The sequence below is a fragment of the Sminthopsis crassicaudata genome, chromosome 2, assembly GCF_048593235.1.
Source record: "Sminthopsis crassicaudata isolate SCR6 chromosome 2, ASM4859323v1, whole genome shotgun sequence".
Taxonomy (NCBI): domain Eukaryota; kingdom Metazoa; phylum Chordata; class Mammalia; order Dasyuromorphia; family Dasyuridae; genus Sminthopsis; species Sminthopsis crassicaudata.
The window spans coordinates 675,246,900-675,268,933 of NC_133618.1; the positions used below are offsets into that span (position 1 = coordinate 675,246,900).

A 22,034-nucleotide genomic window follows, 5' to 3' on the forward strand; every position below is an offset into this window, starting at 1 on the left:
AGTAACAAGTGGCTTCTTCAGCAGACGGATGAGCTTGGCCCGAGTGAGGGGGCTGCGTGTGATCTCTTGTTAGCGGCCTGGACTCTCAAATCCCCGAGCGAAGGATCCTGGGACGATGTCCAGCAGAGCGGGTACATTTCTCATTTATTTTGGCAAATAAAGAGAAAGAATCTCTGCACTGGAGGAAATGCACAATTGCTGATCTAATCATATGTGAGATGTGCATCGGTCCTTTTTAGAAGAGCTCACAGTGATTTCCCAATGATTATTTTTTCCTCAATTTTATAAGATGGAACTTCAGACAAATATGGTTACTCCTCTGGGAATAAAGTGATACTGTGAAAATACTGTGAAAGGTCTGGGGCTCGGGGTGGGGCTGGGCTGTAGCTAAGAGCATGGAGGGACTGGGGAGTTGAGGTGGAGTCTGATTACTCTTGGGGTGAATTCCAGCCCTGTCAGGCAGCTGGGAAAGCCCAAGGCAAACCTTCAGGTGCGTGAGACAGGAGAGACACCCAGAGATGACCTTCCCTTGGCATCTGGCCTTTGTCCTGTTGAGAGACCCAGAGGTGACCTTCCCTTGGCATCTGGCCTTTGTCCTATTGAGAGACCCAGAGGTGACCTTCCCTTGGCATCTGGCCTTTGTCCTATTGAGACACCCAGAGGTGACCTTCCCTTGGCATCTGGCCTTTGTCCTATTGAGACACCCAGAGGTGACCTTCCCTTGGCATCTGGCCTTTGTCCTATTGTTCCATCAAGGAGATCCCTCATCCAATGGCTTTGCTTCTGCTAGAGATACTTTCTTTGAATGTCTACATCAATGATTCTTTTTTTTTTTCTAGTTTTTGCTTTTTCTTTTTGTTTCCAATATTCACTATTATAATATAACACTTTGAGTTCCAAATTTTTTCTTCCCCCTTTCCCTTTCCCAAAACAGGAAACATTCTCATAAGGATTATACATACACAATCATGGTAGACATGTTTCCACATTAGCCGTGTTGTGAAAGACTCAGAACAAGAGGGAAAATCCATGAGAAAGGAAAAACAAAAAGCAAAACCAGTGAAAACGAACTTCTTCGATCTGTATTCAGAGTGCCCAGTTCTTTCTCGGAATGTGGATCGCATTTTTCATCATGAGTCTTTGGGTATTGTCTTGGATCATTGTATTGTTGACAAAAACTAACTAAGTCTATCATAGTTTAGATCAGTAATTCTTAATTAGGGTCTTTTTTACACTGAATATTTTGATAACTATATTTTAATATAATTTTCTTTGTAAACACCATGCTTTTTTAGTTTATGCATTTAAAAGCTTTTTAAAAATTTTTATTTTATTTATTTATTTATTTTTTTTGTAGAAAGGATCCATGAGTTTTGTCAGTTTCCAAAGGGATCCAGGATACAAAATCTGGGTCTGGAATGTGTTCCCACCAATAGCTAGCAGTTACACAGGGCTTTGAGGTCCACAAGTACTTAATATAGCTTATCAAATTTGATCCTCATAAAATGCTTATGAGGCATTATTATCCCCATTTTACACGTGAGGAAACTGAGGCAGATAGGCGAAGTGATGTTGCCAGGGGCACAGAGTGAGTAAATATCTGAGACATGATTCAAACGCAGGGTTACTGATACCAAGTCCAGTTCTCCTAGAGGTTTCAACTTCGGCTAAGTCAGACTAAGCTCTTGCAAAGTCTTCTGGGTTGGCCCTCCCATCCTAGGTGGGGCTCCATGACCAGGCTGCCTTTGTGGGCAGCCTCCAAACCTTTGAATCTGGCTCCCAATCTGGTCAGAACCTCCCAGTGCAGCTCAGAAATGGAGTCCCCTGAGCCTTTCCTGGCACATCCCCGATAAGAAAAGTGTTTTTTTCAGCCTGCCGGCCTCCCATCCTTGTCGGTGTCCAGTGAAGGGGTCTGAGCACGTCAATGTATGCAGTTTGAGACAAGGGCAAATGTGAAACACGCAGCCTCCCTCAAAGAGCCGATCAATGCAGACACAGGAGACTTACCGTGTAATTCTGTGTGAGGGAGACATCCGTGCCATCTCCCTGGTAATGGGTTGTTGTGAAGTTGTCAGCCAAGAGCCCTCTGTGGGGAAACAAAAAGGAGAAATCGATCAGATCGTTACTTCTCAATGAGCATGAGATCCCCGGTTAAAAGCCAGAATGGCTGGTGGGGACCATTTGCTCCAACCCCTCATCTTACAGCCGAGCAAATGGACACACCGAGAGAAGTGACGTGTCTGAGATCCCACAGCCAGCAGGCGGAAGGACTGGGAAGGGGACCGCTGTTCTCTGACCCTCAATCTAATGTTCTTCCCACTGCGCCATCCAATCTCTTTTTCATTTATCCAAACGAGAATTTGGAAGCTGAAGAGATACCATTAAGCTCTAGCTGGTAAGTGATTTGTTCAAGTCTACATCAGACACCGGACCAGAGCCCAGGTGCCCGAGCTTTCAGTCCTGAGCTCTCACCCCTCCCCAAGCTCAAAGTTTAATATGAAAAACAATAACAACGATGACCATGGCAATAGTGGCTAGCATTTAATGGTTTGGAAAAACTTTACAAATGCCATCTTAGTTTGTCTTCTCAACAATGCTGGAAAGTAGACGCTGATATTATCTCCTCCTGATGAATGGGAAAGTTCAGCATTCTGTGAACCCAAGAGAGACACAGACAAACTGGGGAAATTCCCAGGGGATGAGCCCTGCCCCGAAAAGTCATCACCACGATCATGAGACCTCCCCATGTTGGCCCACTGCTGACTTAAAAAATAAACAAAAACACCCCAAATGTGTTTTAAATAGGAAAAAAGTCAAGAAGGGCTGACGAAGCGCACTGCATGGATTAATATGATGAGAAGAACCAAACTTGGTTGATCTCTTTAAATCCCCAAAGGAGAAGGGTTTATTTAGTCACGAATGCTATCGTTAGTGCCAAAAAGCATCATCAAGGTCATTCCATGCCTTCATTTGACAGATGAGGAAACTGAGGCCCAAGGAAGTTAAATGACCAAAGCCAATCAGGTGTTAGTCAGAAATAGATGCAGCCAGCTCATAACAGACAGGGTTTGAAGCTGGAAGAGACCTTCAAAGTCATCTAATCTAATCTCTCTTCTTAAGGAGGGACTTGCCCATGAAGAGGAAGGAGAAGAGCCCCAGAGGGGCGGCTAGAGAGCACAGTGGATAGAGCACGACCTGAGTTCAAATCTAGTCTCAGACACACAATATTTCCTAGCTGCGTGACCCTGAGAAAGTCATCTAACCCCAATTATCTCAGCAAAAAAAAGAGAGAAGAGCCCCAGATTCAGTTGCTCAAATCCCTCCAAAGGGTCATCTCTGCTTTCCAAGCCTGGTGAATGCTTGGTCTTGGGAGCAGGATGGAGTACCATGAGCAATTTTCATTTGTTTGGCCCCTGGAACTTAACACTTAATTGGGTTTTTGAAGCACAATTGAAGGGAAGAATCATTTCTTGGGCATCCAACCAGGTGCCAGATGCTACACTGAGCACTGGGGAAATGCAAAATCCGAGGTGTGAAAGTCCTTGCCCTAACAGAGCTTATACTTTCAAGTCACACAAAGAAGTCAAGAGCTGGAAGAGCGGCCCACAGGAGCCTGGAACCCCGCAGGAGTCCGGAACCTCACAGGAGCCCAGAACCCCACAGGAGTCCGGAACCCCACAGGAGCCCGGAATCCCACAGGAGCCTGGAACCCCGCAGGAGTCCGGAACCCCACAGGAGCCCAGAACCCCACAGGAGTCCGGAAACCTACAGGAGCCCAGAACCCCACAGGATCCCAGAACCCTACAGGAGCCCAAAACCCCACAGGAGTCTGGAAACCTACAGGAGCCCAGAACCCCACAGGATCCCGGAACCCTACAGGAGCCCAGAACCCCAGAGGAGTCCAGAAACCTACAGGAGCCCAGAAACCCTACAGGAGTCTGGAACCCCAGAGGATCCCAGAACCCCATAGGAGTCCGGAACCCTGCAGGGAGCCCGGAATGCCACAGGAGCCTGGAACCCCACAGGATCCCAGAACCCCACAGGAGTCCAGAACCTTGCAGGGAGCCCGGAATGCCACAGGAGCCCAGAACCCCACAGAATCCTAGAACCCCACAGGAGTCCAGAACCCTGAAGGGAGCCCGGAATGCCACAGGAGTCTGGAAGCCTACAGGAGCCCAGAACCCCACAGGAGTCTGGAACCCCGCAGGAGTCTGGAACCCCCACAGGAGCCTGGAACCCCACAGGAGCCCAGAACCCCACAGGAGCCCAGAACCCCACAGGAGCCCAGAACCTCACAGGAGCCTGGAACCCCACAAGAGCCCAGAACCAAACAGAGGACTTGGAAGACCCCACAGCAGAGACTGCCCTATGTGCAGCCCACTGCAGAGAAAGGGGTGATGCTTTAACAGCTCAGAGAAAAGAGGCTCAACCAAACAAAGGGGCTGATGAGTCAGCAACAAACCTTGAACCTGGGAGGATCCTGTGGGCTTGTGTCTTTGCAGGCAATTAAAGCAAGGGGCTTTTACAGATCCCTCAGACAGAGTTATTCCTCTTGGCCGGTGCCAAGTGAAAGCTAATTCACTGAGACTTTGAGACATCTGGCTTCATTTCTTGATTTGGGTTCAGAAAATCAACTTCTCAAGTGCAAGGTGGAGGATGCAGGTTAGGCAGCAGTCTGAAAAGAATCTGGGGGCTTTAGTGGACTCCAAGCCCACTGTGAGTCAGTGAGGTGTACGGTTGCCAAGAAAACAAATGCCATCTCAGGCTGTCTTAGCGAAGACATAACACTTGTTGGGAAGGGCATTCTCTAGAGCCCTAGATTTAGAGATGGAGGGGAGGTTTGTGAGTTGAGGAAAATGAATGGTACAGTAAACTATATGATGGGCAGACCCGTCTGGAGTCAGAGAAGCCCAGGCTGTGGGAGGAAGCGAAGAGATTACACAGTCAGACAAACACAGACGGAAGTGGGAGGCTGGGGAGAGGCCATTACGTCCAGGAGGAGGACACAGGTCAAGAGGGAGGACGCTTGGTGCTAGGTCAAGGCGGGCAAAGCATAGGTTTGAACCCAATTTCCTGACTCCAAAGTCAATGGTCTTGAAGGCCTGTGGGTGCTCTTGAGAAGTCTGTGATTTGGGGAAAGTTTCAGGGAACGCAGGGCAGAGACAAGATGATCTCTCAGGGAGAGTTTGTTGACAGGCTAGTTTTGGGGTTTGAGAATGGGAAGATCAGTACCAAGGAGCTGAAGTGAGACGCCCGTCCCTTAAGGGCTGGAGTGTGAGGAGCGGTCCGGCATTCCCAGAAAGCTGACTGTGGGAAACGAGCGTCCGCACAAGGTCAGGAGAGGGTGGCAGGGACGGGCCGAGAGAGCTCCTGGATTCCCCCGAATCCTGCTCCTGGCTCCCGGCCTCTGCCAGCCTTGGCTCTCCATGGGAAAAGCCACAGCCACTGACCTGGGACCGTGCCCCAGACAAAGAACAATTAGCATCTTGGATGGTCGCTTCAGGACCGTGAGCTCTATCGGGCTTCAGAGAAATCCTTTAAGCTCAATGAGAAACAACGAAAACCAGCTTTTCTCTGATATTTGAGGCTTTTTCTAGGAACGAGGGCCGGATGGAAAGGAGAGGGCGAGACTCCGGTACTTTTGTGAGCATCAGGACCCACAATGTATGGATCTTTCTGGAATCCCCGGCTGGGAGGCCTTTTCTCACAAGGTCGGGCACCGGCTGCTTATGTTTGTCCTTGGGCAGACAGGAAACTCTGCCCCAGAACTTTGGTCTCCTTTGATGCTCCATTTCATCCCCAAATAGAAGCAATGTAAAACAATACAGCCTTGGGGGGAGGGTGGAATGATGTCTGAGGCGGGTTATGGATAGGAAGGAGGCCCCACTGCCTCCCTGACTCAAAGCATTTCCAGTCTCGGCTCCACGGTTTGGTCTGGAAGCTGAAGGGGTACATGGCCAGCTCGCATCCCCCGAAGTAGCCAGAGCTCTGGGTCACTCACTGGCTGAGCCATCCTGGCTCTTAGCTTCCTCATTTGTAAGGCCGGGGCTTCTAAGCTTCCTTGCAGCTCTTAGTCAATGAACGGAGGAGATCCAGAGCTCTTCTGTGATTTTCTAACATTTTATTTTTCCTCCCTCCCTTAATAGTATTTCCCCCCCAATTATTTCACCATTCACTTTTACAAGTTCCAAATTCTCTCCTTCCTCAAGATAGAAAGCAATCTGATAAAGATTATACATGCACAGTCATATTACTATGATTTTCTAATTTCTGAAGGAAGGGCTTTCTTCATGTGGCTTCCAGTGCCCAAATTACTTAACACGTGGCTTTGCATTATGTTTTTCCCCCTACATTTTCTTTTTCCATTGAATCCCACACTAACTGGCTGCATGAGTCAACCTAAGAGCCTACATATTCCATTGCTCCCCCATTTCCAGAGAGGGTTACTAAACGACATGCATGAAGAAGGGTCTCATGACAAGGGGCTTAGATTTGGAGCCAGAAGGCCTGACTTCCCATCTGCTTTTAAGTGACCCTCGGGAAGCCGCGGCACATCTGAGCCTCGTAGGGATGTAAAATCACAGGTTTAGTGCTGGGCGTTAGTGACCCTCTAAGTCACCTGATGGAAAACTGCTATCTAGAGAGGTTAAAAAAAGACCAAATCATAGCAAATGACGATTGAAAGTAGACTCTGACTCCAAGCTCTGTACCACTTCTACGACTGCCACACTGGCTTTGACCAGTTTCCTCACTGATACAATGAGGCTGTCGGGTGTCTAAGGGGCCTTCCAACTCTCATTCTGGGAACTTTCATCATGATCATTATTTCAACATTTATCATTTCTGATGACACCGAAGAACTTGAGACTTAGCTGTCCTGACCAGCTCCTTCTACACCCATCTCCTAGCCAACTTCCAAGTACGTCGTTTGTTAGGATTGCCCAGTCACGATTCTCAGAAACACGGACAGACAACCATCTCCATCCTGGGATGTGGAACCTGACACTGTCCTGAGAGCCCCTTCCACTCTGAGGGAGCCTAGTAGGAGTCAAAAGTGCTTCTTAAATCTGCCTTTTTGAAATTTAAAACCACTGCTCTCTAGGGTTTGTAATTTTCCAGGTCATCCACTTGGCTATTCTTTATGGCTTTCCTTCTGCTTTCTTCCAAACATTTACAAAAGCTTCAATGAACCCCACCACTGTCATTTTAATTTCTTATAGATCCATAGTGAGTTCTCTCTCCCTCCCACTTTTCCTTGCCCAACAAAAACGAAAACAGAAATATTTATAAAAATATGTGCAGAATAGTGGCAAGATTACAAGGGCCCCAAGAATAATTTTCAAAGATAACAAGATTAAAAAAAATGGAAGAGAAAATGTCTGACCAAACGGGACACTTTGAAGGACCCTAAATCAATGCACAAACATCTGTCGTCTTAATCCAAATGCTCCAGTGATACTACTAGACGGCTAAGAATCTTGTACCATCGCCGTCTCAGAAGAATCCCAATTCATAGTGGCCCCAGTGGAGACAAAAAAGAGCAGGGTAAAAAGTCTATCGGTTCTGGCAAAAAGATACTGACAAAGATATCACATTTAAGCAGGACTGAAAAAAGAAGGAAGTCAGAATATGAACTTAAAAATCCTCCTCTAGCTCTGAAGCAATGGATAACCCCCACCCTGGCTTTTAGGTGATTCTTGGCTTTGTCCAGCATCAGATAATTAGCCACATCCCTTTCAAAGTGATAAAATACATGAAATTGATTTATATTTATTCCCAATCTCACAGAAAAAAGTGATTACAGCCAGAATGTTGAGAGATAACCCAATTGGATGGAAACGACTTAATCTAAATAAATCAATTTTGCTTCTTTGTGGACACAGATCATAAAGACACTAATTCATCATGGCGCACAGTGGGACCCAAGCTGGGAATTCCAAATGCTGTTAGGTCACCAGACTTGACACTGACAAGTCATTATCAATTTTGGAATGGCTTAAATATGTGAAACAGGGGGAAACGAATAAGAATTGGATGACAATTACATAGACTATATTTTTCATTAAGGGAACGTCACCCCCTTCTGTTTGATTCTTTGATGACTATAGGGACATTTAGGGGGTGAAGGAGATTATCCAGGTACAATTATCTGGGAAATAGTCTGCAGGAGGCACTGTGGGCCCTGTTACGCCATCTGGGTCTGTCTGGACTTCAGTTAGAATGTGTTGTAGTAGGTGGAGCTGGCACCCAAGCAACATATTGACCCCATTTTCTGCTGGTCTGATTTCCTCACAGTGTCTCATTTTTCAAATGACCATCCCCTACTATGGATATGCGCATATTTTTTTAATTCTGGAGGAGAGTAGCTTTGCTTTTGGAGGATTTCAGAGATATTTCTAGGAATAATTATGAATTGGTATAAAAGACAGATGAAGTACTCAGGGCGCAAAAGAATCAGAGCTCACAACTAGAATCACAATTTAAAGATGTCAGAATCACCATTGTCCCAGTGATTTCATTCAACAGACCTGATTGTGCATGATGATTTATTTATTCATCTATCTATCTATCTATCTGTCTATTTATTTATTTATTTATTCGCTTATTTATTTATTTGTTTGTTTATTTATTTGCTGAGGCAATTGAGGTTAAGTGACTTGCCCAGGGTCACACAGCCAGGAAGTGTTAAGGATCTGAGAACAGATTTGAACTCAGGTTCTCCTGAACGATGCTTCATTATTAAGAAGAACTGAAGAATAAATGGGTAGAAGATCTACTGGGGAACTAACTGGTCACAAACGGCAGGCCAGGGGTCTTTAGAGAACATATTTCCAGCTTTAGCAAAAGCCAGACACTGGCCTTTTCAAGAACCTTCACCAGCGTTCTAGAGCAATAAGCACCATAGTTCATGGCCAGATGTAGCGAGCTGTCGTCTCCAGAAGCTGCCGGATTGCTCTCTGGGAAGAGATCTGCTGTGTCAACTCAAATCTCTTGGACAGATTCTTCTTCCTGTAGTGAACCGTTGTCTCCAGACAGTTGCTGTTAACTCTTGTCCATAGAAGTGACTTCCCTTCCTGCAGAGAGCCCCGTCAGGCCTGATGTAATGCAGAGACCCCTCTCATCTCTGGAGTGGTGTCCTCTTTTATCCTCCCAGAGAATGGGCGTGGGATAATGCAAGGGCTTCTGGGAAGAACCACTTCAGCCAATGAGCTTGCTCCTTTTATCAAGTCAACCTGAGTTCTCACTTTGTAATTGTCCAGACAACCTGAATTCTCACCTTGTCACTGTCCAGACAACCTGAGTTCTCACCTAGTAATTCTAACAGCCAGAGTTATTGGTGAAATGAATAGAGCAACTCCATCTCCTACTGATGTTTTTTGGTTTTGTGCAAAGATTAGTTTTCTTTGAGTATGGAGGGATGCAGCCGAAAAGATGCGAAATAAATTGCTCCCCAAATTTCTTAATTGTGAGGGAGCACATTACTCAGGCTGGGGAGGAAGAAGTGATTTATTATGGTGTCTTAGGCATCCAGAGGGAACTCAAACATAGGCTACATTTCCCTAAATAAACAATTTTTTAAAAATTGCTTTGGACCTGGGATTTCATTAGTGCAGGGAGCACTCATTGTGAAATCTGATCTGGGATTGAAACTGATCTACGTGAGCTATAATTTAGAATGTGAAAGAGATGCGTGGGAGCACCCAGAGAGAGAGAGAGAGAGGGTCTTGTTCAGGGTCCCTCAGGCTTTGTCAGAGGCGGAGCTTGGACCAGCGCCTCGTTCTAAAACTGACACCCCCTCATCACCTTGGTGCCTTTGTTTCTTTGGGTTTGTCAGTTTTCACATCCCAGAGGAGCAGAAATATTTGCAAACAACCTTACCACATTAACTCTTAGCACTTAATTCAATAAAGTCACAGTTTAAATCATTTTGAGTGTGATATTTTTAGTATTATCATTCAAGATCTTTGGTTATTCTGACTGTACAGTACAAAACATCTCTAAGAACCACGAGTGGCTTTCCTTTCCATTCTGGGGTCTCATTTTCCTGAGCTAAAGCAAGTGTTTCAAAGGATAAACATGTGTTTTTCCCCCTCTTGAAGATGTAAAAAACATCTTTTGTTCTCAATTCTCTTCTATTTTCATGTACTATAATTAAAAACAAAAAATCTTCACATTACCTGTAGTTATAGTCTTTAAAACCTGTTTCAGAAGCATGAAACCAATAATTATGACTAATACAAATAAGATACTTTGAGGTTTGTAAAGAATATTAAAGATATTTTCTCATTTGATCCTCAGGAGGTGAGGTAGTTACTATTATTGTCCATTTGAGGATGAAGAAACTGAGTCAGAGAGAGAGGAATGGTTTGTCCAGGGCCACATAGCTACTAACTGTCCGGGGTAGGATTTTAATCCAGTTCATCTTTGTCCAAATCCAGCTCTCCACCCACTGGGACAGCTAGCAGCATCAAGTGTTGCCAGTGATGTAGATTCTATTTACATCTGTAGACTCAGGGGGGCTTCTCTCGCCTTTTCTTAGAGATGGGCTGGGTCACTCCTCAAGTACACTCTCCCATCCACTCACACAGTCAAGTATCTCCTCTGGGTTGCTGTCTTTGGGAAGGATTGTGAAAATATATGCAGAGTAGTATGAACAACTTGCCAATTCTACTTTCTGTCTCTCTGTCTCTCTGTCTCTCTCTCTCTCTCTCTCTCTCTCTCTCTCTCTCTCTCTCTCTCTCTCTCTCTCTCTCCCTCTCCCTCTCCCTCTCCCTCTCTCTCCCTCTCTCTGTGCCAGTCTCTCAGTATCTGTCTCTTTCTTTCTCTCTGTCTCTGTCTCTCTCTCTTTTTGGCTAAAACCTCAAGAGAGGACAGAGAATGATGAGCCTCTTGAAATGTGCCCACCACCATCCCACTCATCATTTCCCATGTTCCTTAGCCAGTGTCCCTCCTCATTCATCTCCTCTTTAATTAGCTTAAGTGATTCAGGAAGGCGCTAAGTGAGGGACTGTGGGCCTTCCATCAGCATCCTCCCTGCCCAGACACTGCTGCTGGGTTCTGCAGTCAGATGTTTTGGCTTGAGGTAGAATTTGCCTCATTTAACTAATCCAATTTTAAAAACATGGGAAGTTGAATAATAACGATGCAATAACCAACATTTAGACAGCTTTTTAGGAGTCAGTGTCTGTGGTCAGCTCTAAACTCAAGCACGTTTTCAATGCACTCACTTAGATCACACTTGTCTCTGTATAATAATGCTGCGCATTTACATAAGTTTTCAAGGTGCTTTATAAATATCACATTTGATCCCCACAAAGCACTCTGGGAGATAGGTGCTGTTATTATTATCCTCATTTGCAGATGAAGCAACTGGGGTTCAAGAGATTGCCCAAGATGCTATTAAGTGTCTGAAGTGGAATTTGAATCCAGATCTTCCTACCTGCGAATCTGCCATTCTATTCATTGCATCTCCTAGCTGCTCCCTTTAGCAGGATAAACATTTTCTTAAAAGGCCGACAAAGATATCACCTGCTGTTTCCAAAAGGAAAGAGTATAAATAAGTCTCACTTCCCTTGTAGAAACAAGCACTCCTCCTAGGGAGAATGGTCTTTTCTCAGGGACTTCACAAAGCTTTGATTTACTGTCCTACTCAATAAACTCCATCAACTCTCAGTTACTTCCACGGTCAAAATGAAAGTCTCCTCCTTTCGCTGCCTTCCCTCATGCTCCTTCCATCAATGTTGCCACAAGCTGGCGAGCCTGGGCCCTTGCTGTGAGCCTGCTGGGCTCGCAGCAGCAAGGGCCCGGGTCTCTGTGCTGGGCTGACTCCCACACGTGGGGGGCTCTCCCTTCCGGGCCTCCTCTCCGCTCGGGCCTTAAGATTCCACTCAGATCCACCTTTCTGCAAGAGGTTCTTCCCCCTTCACCATTCCCACCTGCGAAGGTCCGGGCTAGCTCCTCTGAAGGACTCAGAATAAGTCCTTGCCTCACGTTGGGTGCCAAATTGTAAAGGTCCTGTATTCTCTAAGTTATTAATCCTTCTCTGGGAGGAGATCTCTTTTCTGTATAATCTTTTCTCTGTGAGCAGGTTTCTTGGGAGCTCTGAATCTCCTCCAGCTCTTGTCCTTCCCCAATCCAGACTCTCTCCTTCCAGCCTGCCAGCCCAACTCTGTCCCAGACCAGACGACTCTCCAGACCCAATGCTGCCCTCTTTTATCCTCGAAGAGATTGTAATGAGAACTCAACGGGGCCTGTGAGAACTCCTACAGCCAATGAACTTGCTCCTCTTAAGGTGCAAACTTCTTTAAACATGTAAACTCTCCCTCAGAATTCCAAAGGTGTAAACACCCTTTAAAGGCCCGAACCAAAGGTGTGAATTCTGAGCTAGAGAATTGTTTAGACAACCTGAGTTCTCACCTTGTAATCCTAACACCCACCCATCCTCACTATGCCTTCTCTCTGAGACTACCTCTTGTTGACATTGTGTATATTTTTCCCATACATTGGTTTTATGTTGTTCCCCTCATTAGATTGTGAGAGCGGGGAATGGTTTTTGGCTTTCTTTGTGTCCTCAGAGCTCAACAGTGGGCCTGGAATATAGTAGGCGCCTAATAAATACTTATTGACTTGATCTACTTTAAAACCAATGGAGGAAAATGTCCCTTCCACGGTACATAACAGCTTTTCCAAATCTCCTTTGTTCTTCTTTCTGTGATTTCTCTGAGTTCTCCATTGAAGGTCTGCCCCATCTGCTTCTAGAAATGGAAACACCGGGAACAATGTGGACGTGACATTCTTGGCTGCTCACTGGTCAGCAAATATTTTAAATTCCTACTGTGTGCCAGACGCTGAGCCAGTCACCAGAAATTCAGAGATAAAAGCCAAATAGTCCTTGGGGAGTCCTTAAGGAGTTTCCATTCTAATGGGGGATACAAGAAACACTCATATAGGTATTGAAAAGCCATATAAACAGCCTGGAAATAAACAAAGTCCACGAGATTACATTTTGTAATTCAGATGCTGAGAGTAGCCAAATGAAAAAAGGCATTTAATGCTTGGTACATAATAAGTGCTTAATAAATAACTGCTGGTTGACTAACTGAATAACCCACCCAAAACTGGAGTGATTCATTGATTTATACTAGAATTGGGAGTTTCCTCTACTTTAGAAAACTTCAGTATTTTAGAAAAAAGCAAAGAACAGAGACTGTTCCTGAAGTTCATCAATATAAGGAACTCCCTGATAAGAAGAGTCCCTTCTCCAGTGCAGCCATCTTGGAAAATTGCCTAGAGTGGCAGTTGTAAACCTTTTAGATCTCAGGCCCTCTTTATATCCTTAGAAATTATGGAGGACTCCAAAAAGCCTTCTTATATATGTGTTCTATCCATAGATATTTACTAGATTAGAAAATAAAATATCTGAGCATTATTATGAGAATCATTTTTACCTCACAGATGCCCCTGAAATGGTCTGGGGCATGCCAGAGAAAGAATGGCTGACCCAGAGCCCAAGAACTTAAGGGATTTGCCCAGAATTACAAAGCTGGGGGTCTCAGAAGCAGCTCTTGGCCCAAGGTGGGCTCTCCTTCCACAATGCCATACTGAGGATGCCATCCCTAAAAAATTTACTGTGTCCTTAGAATGCCTTTAACCTGAGTAATTTCCCTTGTGACTGAGGCTCATTTTTTTTTTAACTTAGAAGAAAAAGGAAGCTTTTATTTTAACTAGTTAAAAATAACCTACTTAGATGGCAATATTGAGACCAAATGAGAGGGGGATGGAAGGAAGAGAGAGAGAGAGAGAGAGAGAGAGAGAGAGAGAGAGAGAGAGAGAGAGAGAGAGAGAGAGAGAGAGAGAGAGAGAGAGAGAGAGAGAAGAAGAAGAAGAAGAAGAAGAAGAAGAAGGAGGAGGAGGAAGAGGAGGAGGAGGAGGAGGAGGAGGAGGAGGAGGAGGAGGAGGAGGAGGAGAAGAAGAAGAAGAAGAAGAAGAAGGAGGAGGAGGAGGAGGGGGAGGAGAGAGAGAAATGAGAGGGAGAGAAGAAATGAAAAAGGGAGACAGATTCTGCTACATGGGACAGGAAGAAATGTGCTGGATCTGGAGTCAGAGAACCTGGATTTGAATCACTGATCAGCCTATCAATACTTTTGTGATACTGGACAGGTCAGATCCCCTTGCCAGATCTGTTTTCTCTTCTGTAAAATAGGAAGGCTGGTCTAGATGTCCTCTAAAATCCCTTTAAGATCTAAGTCTGTGTTCCTAAGACTAGTGGATACATTTTTTTCCCCGACTCCAACTGAAATTTTGGCATTTGAAAGAGCATCTTTTCCATCAAGAAAGCTGTGCAATAGGCAGTTACCTCACCCTGATGACTAGTTGAACTATTTCCTAGTAATTCAAAGAAATCATAACAACCACATCTCCTCAATGACATCTGTCTCTTCCTCCCCCTCCCTCATCAGTCCTCTTCCCCTCTTCTTTCCTGAGCTCCTCAACCAAGTCTAGGTCTCTTCTTGAAGCACTTTCCTTAATTGGCACTGAGAGGCACAGGAGGGAATTTTCCTTGACTAGGAAGTTCTCCAGCCCACTCTCCGACATACTTGCACATCGGCCAGCTGGGTTCTCTTAAAAACTGACCTACATTGAACCAAACTCTTCAAATGTGTGTTAGATCAAATTTGTTTCTTTCTACTTGCTCAGAAACTGCTATGCTCTGCAAATTTCCATGATATCATTGCCAGCAGATACAAGCCATGAATGACCCTGGAGCAAAAACAAAATAAAAACTTGTTGTTTGAGGTTTTCTTTCTTTCTTTCTTTCTTTCTTTCTTTCTTTCTTTCTTTCTTTCTTTCTTTCTTTCTTTCTTTCTTTCTTTCTTTCTTTCTTTCTTTCTTTCTTTCTTTCTTTCTTTCTTTCTTTCTTTCTTTCTTTCTTTCTTTCTTTCTTTCTTTCTTTCTTTCTTTCTTTCTTTCTTTCTTTCTTTCTTTCTTTCTTTCTTTCTTTCTTTCTTTCTTTCTTTCTTTCTTTCTTTCTTTCTTTCTTTCTTTCTTTCTTTCTTTCTTTCTTTCTTTCTTTCTTTCTTTCTTTCTTTCTCTTCTTTCTCTCTTTCTTTCTTTCTCTCTTTCTCTCTTTCTTCTTCTCTCTCTTTCTCTTTCTCTCTTCCTTCCTTCCTTCCTTCCTTTCTTTCTCTCTTTCTTTCTCTTTCTCTCTTTCTCTCTTTCTTTCTCTCTCTCTCTCTTTCTCTCTTCCTTCCTTCCTTCCTTCCTTCCTTCCTTCCTTCCTTCCTTCCTTCCTTCCTTCCTTCCTTCTTCCTTCCTTCCTTCCTTCTTTGTTTATCTTCCCTTCTCCTTCCTTCATTTTTCTTCTTTCCTTTCTCCATCTTTATGTCTCTATCTCTGTGTCTTTCTCCCTTCCTTCCTCACTCCCCCTTCCCTTCATCTTTTCACTCTCTCGGTTTCCTTTAGTAACCCAGAAAAAAATCTGCATGATCATGATGTACAACACAATATATTGACAGATCTCATGGCTTGGAGTCAGGACAGACCTTTACATCCTGGCTAAACAATCACCATCTGAGTCTTAAAGAAAGCTAGAGATTCTAAGAAGTCGAGGTGAGGAGGGAGGGTATTCCAACATGGAAAAGGCAAGCAGTTTAGATGGAGTGTTGAGCACACAGGCCTATTTGGCTGAGCAGAGCACATGAAGGCGAATATTGTACCAGAAGCCCAAGCATGTTGACTGGGACCAGATTGTTAAGAACCTCCAATGCCAAGCTAAGTTTGCATTCATAATAGACATATATAATAAACAAATAATAGCTCCAGAAACTTTTTGGACAGGGGAGAGATGTGGATATAGATTTAGCCTGTGCTTTTGGAATGTCAATTTATCAATAATGTGGAGGACAGATTGGAGAGGAGAGACATTGGAGCCGGTTTTGTCAGATGGTGAGCAAAGGATTATAGATTTAAAGTTGGGCTTTGGACACATAGCTGCCTCATTCATCTCATTTTTATAGAGATAGAAATAAAACCCAGGTCCTCTAATTCATGGCACCATGTTATAGTAATAGTTTGTCCAACTACGAAAGACTATGTTAGTTATTATTATTAATCAATGTAATCATTGTTGTAAAATACATAATGGAAAGTCATTCACTCCCAAAGAGAAAACAATGGCAAAATCATGGGAATGCAAAGTGTCCTTCCAAATATTGTGGTCTCATTCTCAGGCATTTAATTGCTACTGGATTAAAATGATTTTCACCTCAAAAAGTTTTGTCTGTTCTGGTGTGACCATGAAATTTATTCATTGCCAAGAATTCTGCGGCTGGTGTTGAAGGATGGTCCTCTCAACACATAAAAAGCAAGACTCCATTAGGCAGTGATAACAGGTCCTTGGTAGAATTAAGAGAAGAGTCCTGGGTTCCTAGAACTATTCATTTCTCTTGGGTTTACACAGAGGAAGGACTAAGGAAGGGCAACATGGTACATCTTATAGGGTATTAATTTCTTGCCCAGATCCAGAGTCAGAATATTCTAGCAGGTTTTGGCTGCTCATTTTCAATATTAATTTAAAAATTTTTCAGTTGGAAGGATGCTTAGGACTATTTTATGATCCATTCTGATTCCTTTTAGCCCAGGACAATATAAATTACAATGTTGATTTAGTTAAGTAATCTAATCTGGGCTAAATATTATGCTAGGGCACAAAGAAGAAAAATCGATCTCGAGCCCTTCAGAACACTGTGGTCTCAAACGGTAAAATTAGTTAAAAACCACAGCAGGGGTAATTAGTTACATCATGTTTGATTGAAATTATAATGTATTACATTTATGAAATCTCTGTGGGCCAATTGCTTTCAAGTGATCTTAATTTATTACTGACTCTGAGGGCATTTTTTAGAAATTTTGTAGGCCTCACAGTAATGACTTTAGATTTCTGAAAAAGGTGTCATGGGCAAAAGCATTTCCCTCTCCTGGAAACAACTGCAGAGGCCTTTGGGACAGTGCCTCTTAGATGGATCCAGGGCACAGAACAAACACTGCTCTCTATGGCTGTCTCCCAGGCTGGAGCCAGAAACACTCACATCTGACTTCATTTCTCTAAGCTGAATTTGGCTGGCCAAAGACGAAGGATGAACACATGGCCAGGCCTGCTGGGTGCTCTGTTGTGGATTTGTTACTCAGATGACAGTGCTGTGGTTTTCTTTCTTTTTTTTTAAGTGCACTTCCTATAATGAGTCCAGAAACTCAAATTCAGATGGGGTTTATGGTTTCATTTTCACACAATAACTTTGCACGCAAAGTTGGGAATTGGGATTACATCATCTGTAGGCTACCAAGCACATATTCCAAGAACATGCCCCAGAAAGGAGTTATTTGTTGAAATCATTTCATCAGCCAGAAAAAATCAAGACATTTCAAAGAAGAAAGAAAGTATAGTTTAATGATTAAAAAATAAAAAAACACATATTATTAACCTTCCTTACTAACCTCTTCCTGGAAAACCTCATCTGACATCGTTCAAAGGATCCATGAACTTAGAACCACAAAGGACCAAAAAAATGAGGTCCAAACCTCTCACTTTATAAAGCAGACACTCACGCCCCAAAAAGAAGAGACTTGCTCCAATTCACAAAGACAACAAGTCACAGATCAGAGAATCAAACTCACTTTCTCTGACATATTCTTCTCATTCAACCTCTTGCATCATGGTTCCATCAAACATGGCAGAAGGTTAAAAGCAATGTGAGCATGTGTGCTGAAGGGAGAGTGGCTTTGTCTGACCACCTGGTTGTTGTCTGCTGCCTCACTGAGAAGATGTTACTGGTGGGTTTAAGTTCATAGCAGATTACATGGTGATTGGGAAATGACAGTCCTCAAGTCTGGTGAATAGTTGCAAAATGATTCCTTCTTAAGTTATTGTTTAATGAGCAACTGCCTTGTTTTGGAGGGAGACAAGAGAGAGTTCCACCACATGGCATCCAAACAAGCAATCAATCAGCCCTTATGAAGTTCCTACTACGTGAATAGGCACACATTGTTACATTGCATGTGTGCTATATTGTGTTATCAGAGAGCATCTAAGAAATATCAAAACCAAATATAATTGTAATCAAGTAGGATAGTTTTAAACTCAAGTTCTCCCTTCTTCCAAACTTTGCAAATACTTTTGAGAGCACCATCAACTGCTCCCAACCTAGAATTATCCTTGATTCCTTATTCTCATCCCTCATACTCAATCTGTTACCAAGGTTTGTAGATATCACCTTTGCAACATCTCTTGTCAATTTCACCTTAGCAGTATCTCTCATATGTATGCAGATTTCACATCTGCAGCATCTTTTGCCAATATCACCTTTGTACTATCTCTCATAGATTCCACCTCTGTAACACCTCTCATAGATTTCACTTCTGCAGCATCTCTTGTCAATTACATGTTTGTAGTATCTCTCATGGATTCCAACTCTAACATCTCTTGTCAGTTACATGTCTGCATAGATTCTCATAGATTCTACCTTGGTAACATCTCTCATAGATTTCACATCTGCAGCATTTCTTGTCAATTACATGTTTGCAATATCTCTCATACATTCCACCTCTGTAATATTTTTGTCAATTACATGTTTGCAGTATCTCTCATAGATTTCACATCTGCAGCATCTTTTGTCAATTACATGTTTCTAGTATCTCTCATAGATTCCACCTCTGTAACACTTCTAATAGATTTCACCTCTGCAACATCTCTTGTCAATTACGTGTTTACAGTATCTCTCACAGATTTCCCCTCTACATTTTTTCATAGATTTCACCTCTGCAGCACTTTAGCCAATATCACCTTTGTAGTATCTCTCACAGATTTCGTCTTTATAGCATCTCTCCTAGATGTCACCTGTATAGCATTTCTCCAATATCCATCCTTCTCTACTCCAACACTCCTTCCGCCCTAATGTAGACCCTCATCATTTCATATCTGCAATACTTGCTTTGGGTCTGTCTGCATCAGGTTCTTTCCTCTGGTCCATCCTCCAATTACCCACCAAAGTTATTTTCCAAAAGTATAGGTCTGATCACCTCTGTCACCTTTTACTCAATAATCAGTAATTTTCTATTATGGCACAGTGCTTAGAATCCTCTAGGATCAAATATGAGATCCCCGTTTGCCTTTTAAATCCCTTTACAACTTGGCCCCACCTTACCTTTCCAGTTTTCTTACTAAACTTGATTCCCCTGAATGTACCTTTATCATCCAGCCACACAATATTCTCTTTACTGTTCGTCACTCATAACACCCTATCCCTTGTTTCTTGGTGGCATCTTTTCACTAGTAGTTTCCCATAGATGATATTTATGTCTGTTGTCCTTGGACAAGGCTGTCTTGGAAGACATGTTTAATGAAGCCAATCACTTTCTGTGATTAGCAAAAGGCTCCCTGAATCAAAGAAACTTAAGAAAGAAGGAGGCCAAAGTATGCTTCAGGGCAAGAGACAATAATCTGATGTGAATACACTTAGTAAAGATTTCTTTCTTTTTAGTTTTTACTGAGCCAAGAAGCCAACTAGGCTCACAGTTTGACAGATAATTTTGCTGAATGCTCCTTCAACATTATGCTTAGTCTTGGATAAAGTAGAATCCTAATGCAGATAATGGGGCTAGAAGTCATTGTCCAATCTAGGCTGAATCTTTTATTCAGGCTTCTGTAATGATAATAATGCATTGATAAAATATTTTAAAGTTTGAAAAGTATTTTTTTAAAGTATATTATCTCATTTGATTCTCATAACAATCCTGCGAGGGAAACATTAGTATTAACTCCATTTTACAAATCGAGTCATGCAATGGTTAAATGACTTGCTATAATCAGACATATAGATAGTATCTGAAGTTGGATTTGAACTGAGATATACCTGTCTTCTGGATTAGTGCTCTAATGCAGTCAGTCCTCTGGCTGCTTCATCCTAGTGTGAAAAGCCTCACAGATCACCTTATTTAGGGATTCTCCTCAATCTGAGCTGGATGAGGTGATTTGGATGACAGAGAAACTGCTGACTTTTTATTCATTATATTGAATGGGGATCTAGACTTATGGGTTCTGGAAGTCCTAGACTTCCAGACTCTGAACCTACCTCCTTTATATAGGATAACGTGAATATCTTGGCCTGGGTGATTAGAATGACAGGGTCATACCTTAGGTGGATCTGAATTCTTCCTGGGACTTGTCACCTTCTGCAGCTCGATTTGGCAGGATGTCTAACTAAGATGAGACCAGAATCGAAAGGCCAGATAGAATTGGATTCCTGCAGAGGGCAAGGTTGTTTGTTCACATGGCACCACCACACACCTCACTGGGGATTTCTAAACCCTACAGATGGAAATCCTGTGTGTAGATCTGCTGAGGCCATTTAATAATAGATATGAATAGCAGATACAAGAGGACAAGGGTTACAATCACAGAGGAAAAATCGTGGATCTCTGAGTTATTCCAAGTCATATATATGAGGGATAGTTCAATAGAAATAAAACTATATATATATAACATAATGAATAAATATATGCAAATATTGTATTTATTTCACATATATATTCAAACTATATTAAATATGTAAATTATGCTATTGATTTCCTAAGAAAATAATTTTCTCTTTTTTAGAGAATGAGGTAAGGTAGCATAATGGTCAGAGCCCTGGGCTTGGAGTCAGGAAGTATTAAATTCAAAATGGCTTTAGACACTAGCTATGTGACCCTGGACAAGTATCTAATATGCCTCAGTTTCTTCATCTGTAAATAGGGATATTAACAGCATCTACCTCCTAGGATTATTGTGAGGACAGAAAGATAATTTTTATAAAATGTTGTGTAAATTTTACAGCTTTACAGAAATGTTGACTGTATGATTGTTTCTTTAGAGAGGGGAAAATAAACATACAGATGGGTCAAATAGTTGACTTTGCTCAAGGTTTCCTAAAGTTACTGGTTAAGCCAGGACAAAGGCCCAGAATTCCTGTCCCCTCCTCCCCCCGTGATCTGCCCTATGACAATGAAGAGTGAAGTGATGAAAATCAACCATCTCCTCCTCCCAATAGCTCCCAAGAGTCAAGGCCACACTGACCACTGAGAAGATTGATACTGGAGCAGCCAAACGAGATGGGTCGTGGGAAGGGGCAGCCTGAGTCTGAGTGACTACCTTGCTCTGCTCATTTAGATCCACCACCCTGGATAAACTAGCAACTTCTCTGGCCCATTCCTGCCTGCATAACACTTCCCTTCACAGGACATCATAACCACACCGGCCTCCAGGCTGTTTCCTTTACGCAACATCACATCTCCCACCTCTGGGCTTTTGCATAGGCTATTATCTCCCATTTGGAACACACTTCCTCTGCCATTTCACATTTTGGAAATTCTGATATTTCTTCAAAGCTCAGCTTGAGCACCATTGCCGACATGAAGCTTTCCCTGACGACCTCTGCTGCTACTGCATCCTCCACTTACTGTGCAGATGTATTCGGTATCTACTGTTCAAATCCAGTCTCAGACATTTACTAGCTGTGCAGTCCTGAGCAAATCTCTGTGCCTTAATTTCCCCGTTTCTGAGACGGGAATAATAACATCTGTCTCCCAGGATAAACTGTAGAGTTATTTGCAAGGCATAAAGCACAACATAATTAAACTATTATTACTATGATTTTTTGGTATCTTCAGGGACCCTCCACAGTACCTGGCACAAAAGTATTTGTTTGTTCCCAGAAGGACTAGAGGAGATGTTAACTGGGAAAGGACTGTTCCTGAATTGGTTTACTATATTCTGCAACCATATATCCTTAATCAATTCCCAGAATAAAGTGGACTCCCTGGCGTCTTCTAAGGGACAGAGTATCCTGAGGTGGACACCTGATACCCATCCCTTGTGTACACTAGGCCTGTTTGGCCGTCAGGATGGCTCCCATCTCCATTGTCTTTGTGGGGAGATTTAGAGATGACACTTTGGCTGACTTCACCTTTTGACTCAGGATATTCGATCTTACAAAGGGGTC

General features: G+C 43.1%; 1 protein-coding gene across 2 annotated transcripts in view; it reads right to left on the reverse strand.

Annotated features, from left to right (window-relative positions):
• ADAM12 (ADAM metallopeptidase domain 12) overlaps positions 1–22,034 on the reverse strand; it is a 326,616-nt gene that overhangs the window by 127,977 nt on the left and 176,605 nt on the right. For both annotated transcript variants that reach the window (XM_074297152.1, XM_074297153.1), the window contains exon 4: positions 2,008–2,086. In XM_074297152.1, coding sequence (XP_074153253.1) covers positions 2,008–2,086 — 79 coding nt within the window. The remainder of the gene's footprint in view (positions 1–2,007; positions 2,087–22,034) is intronic.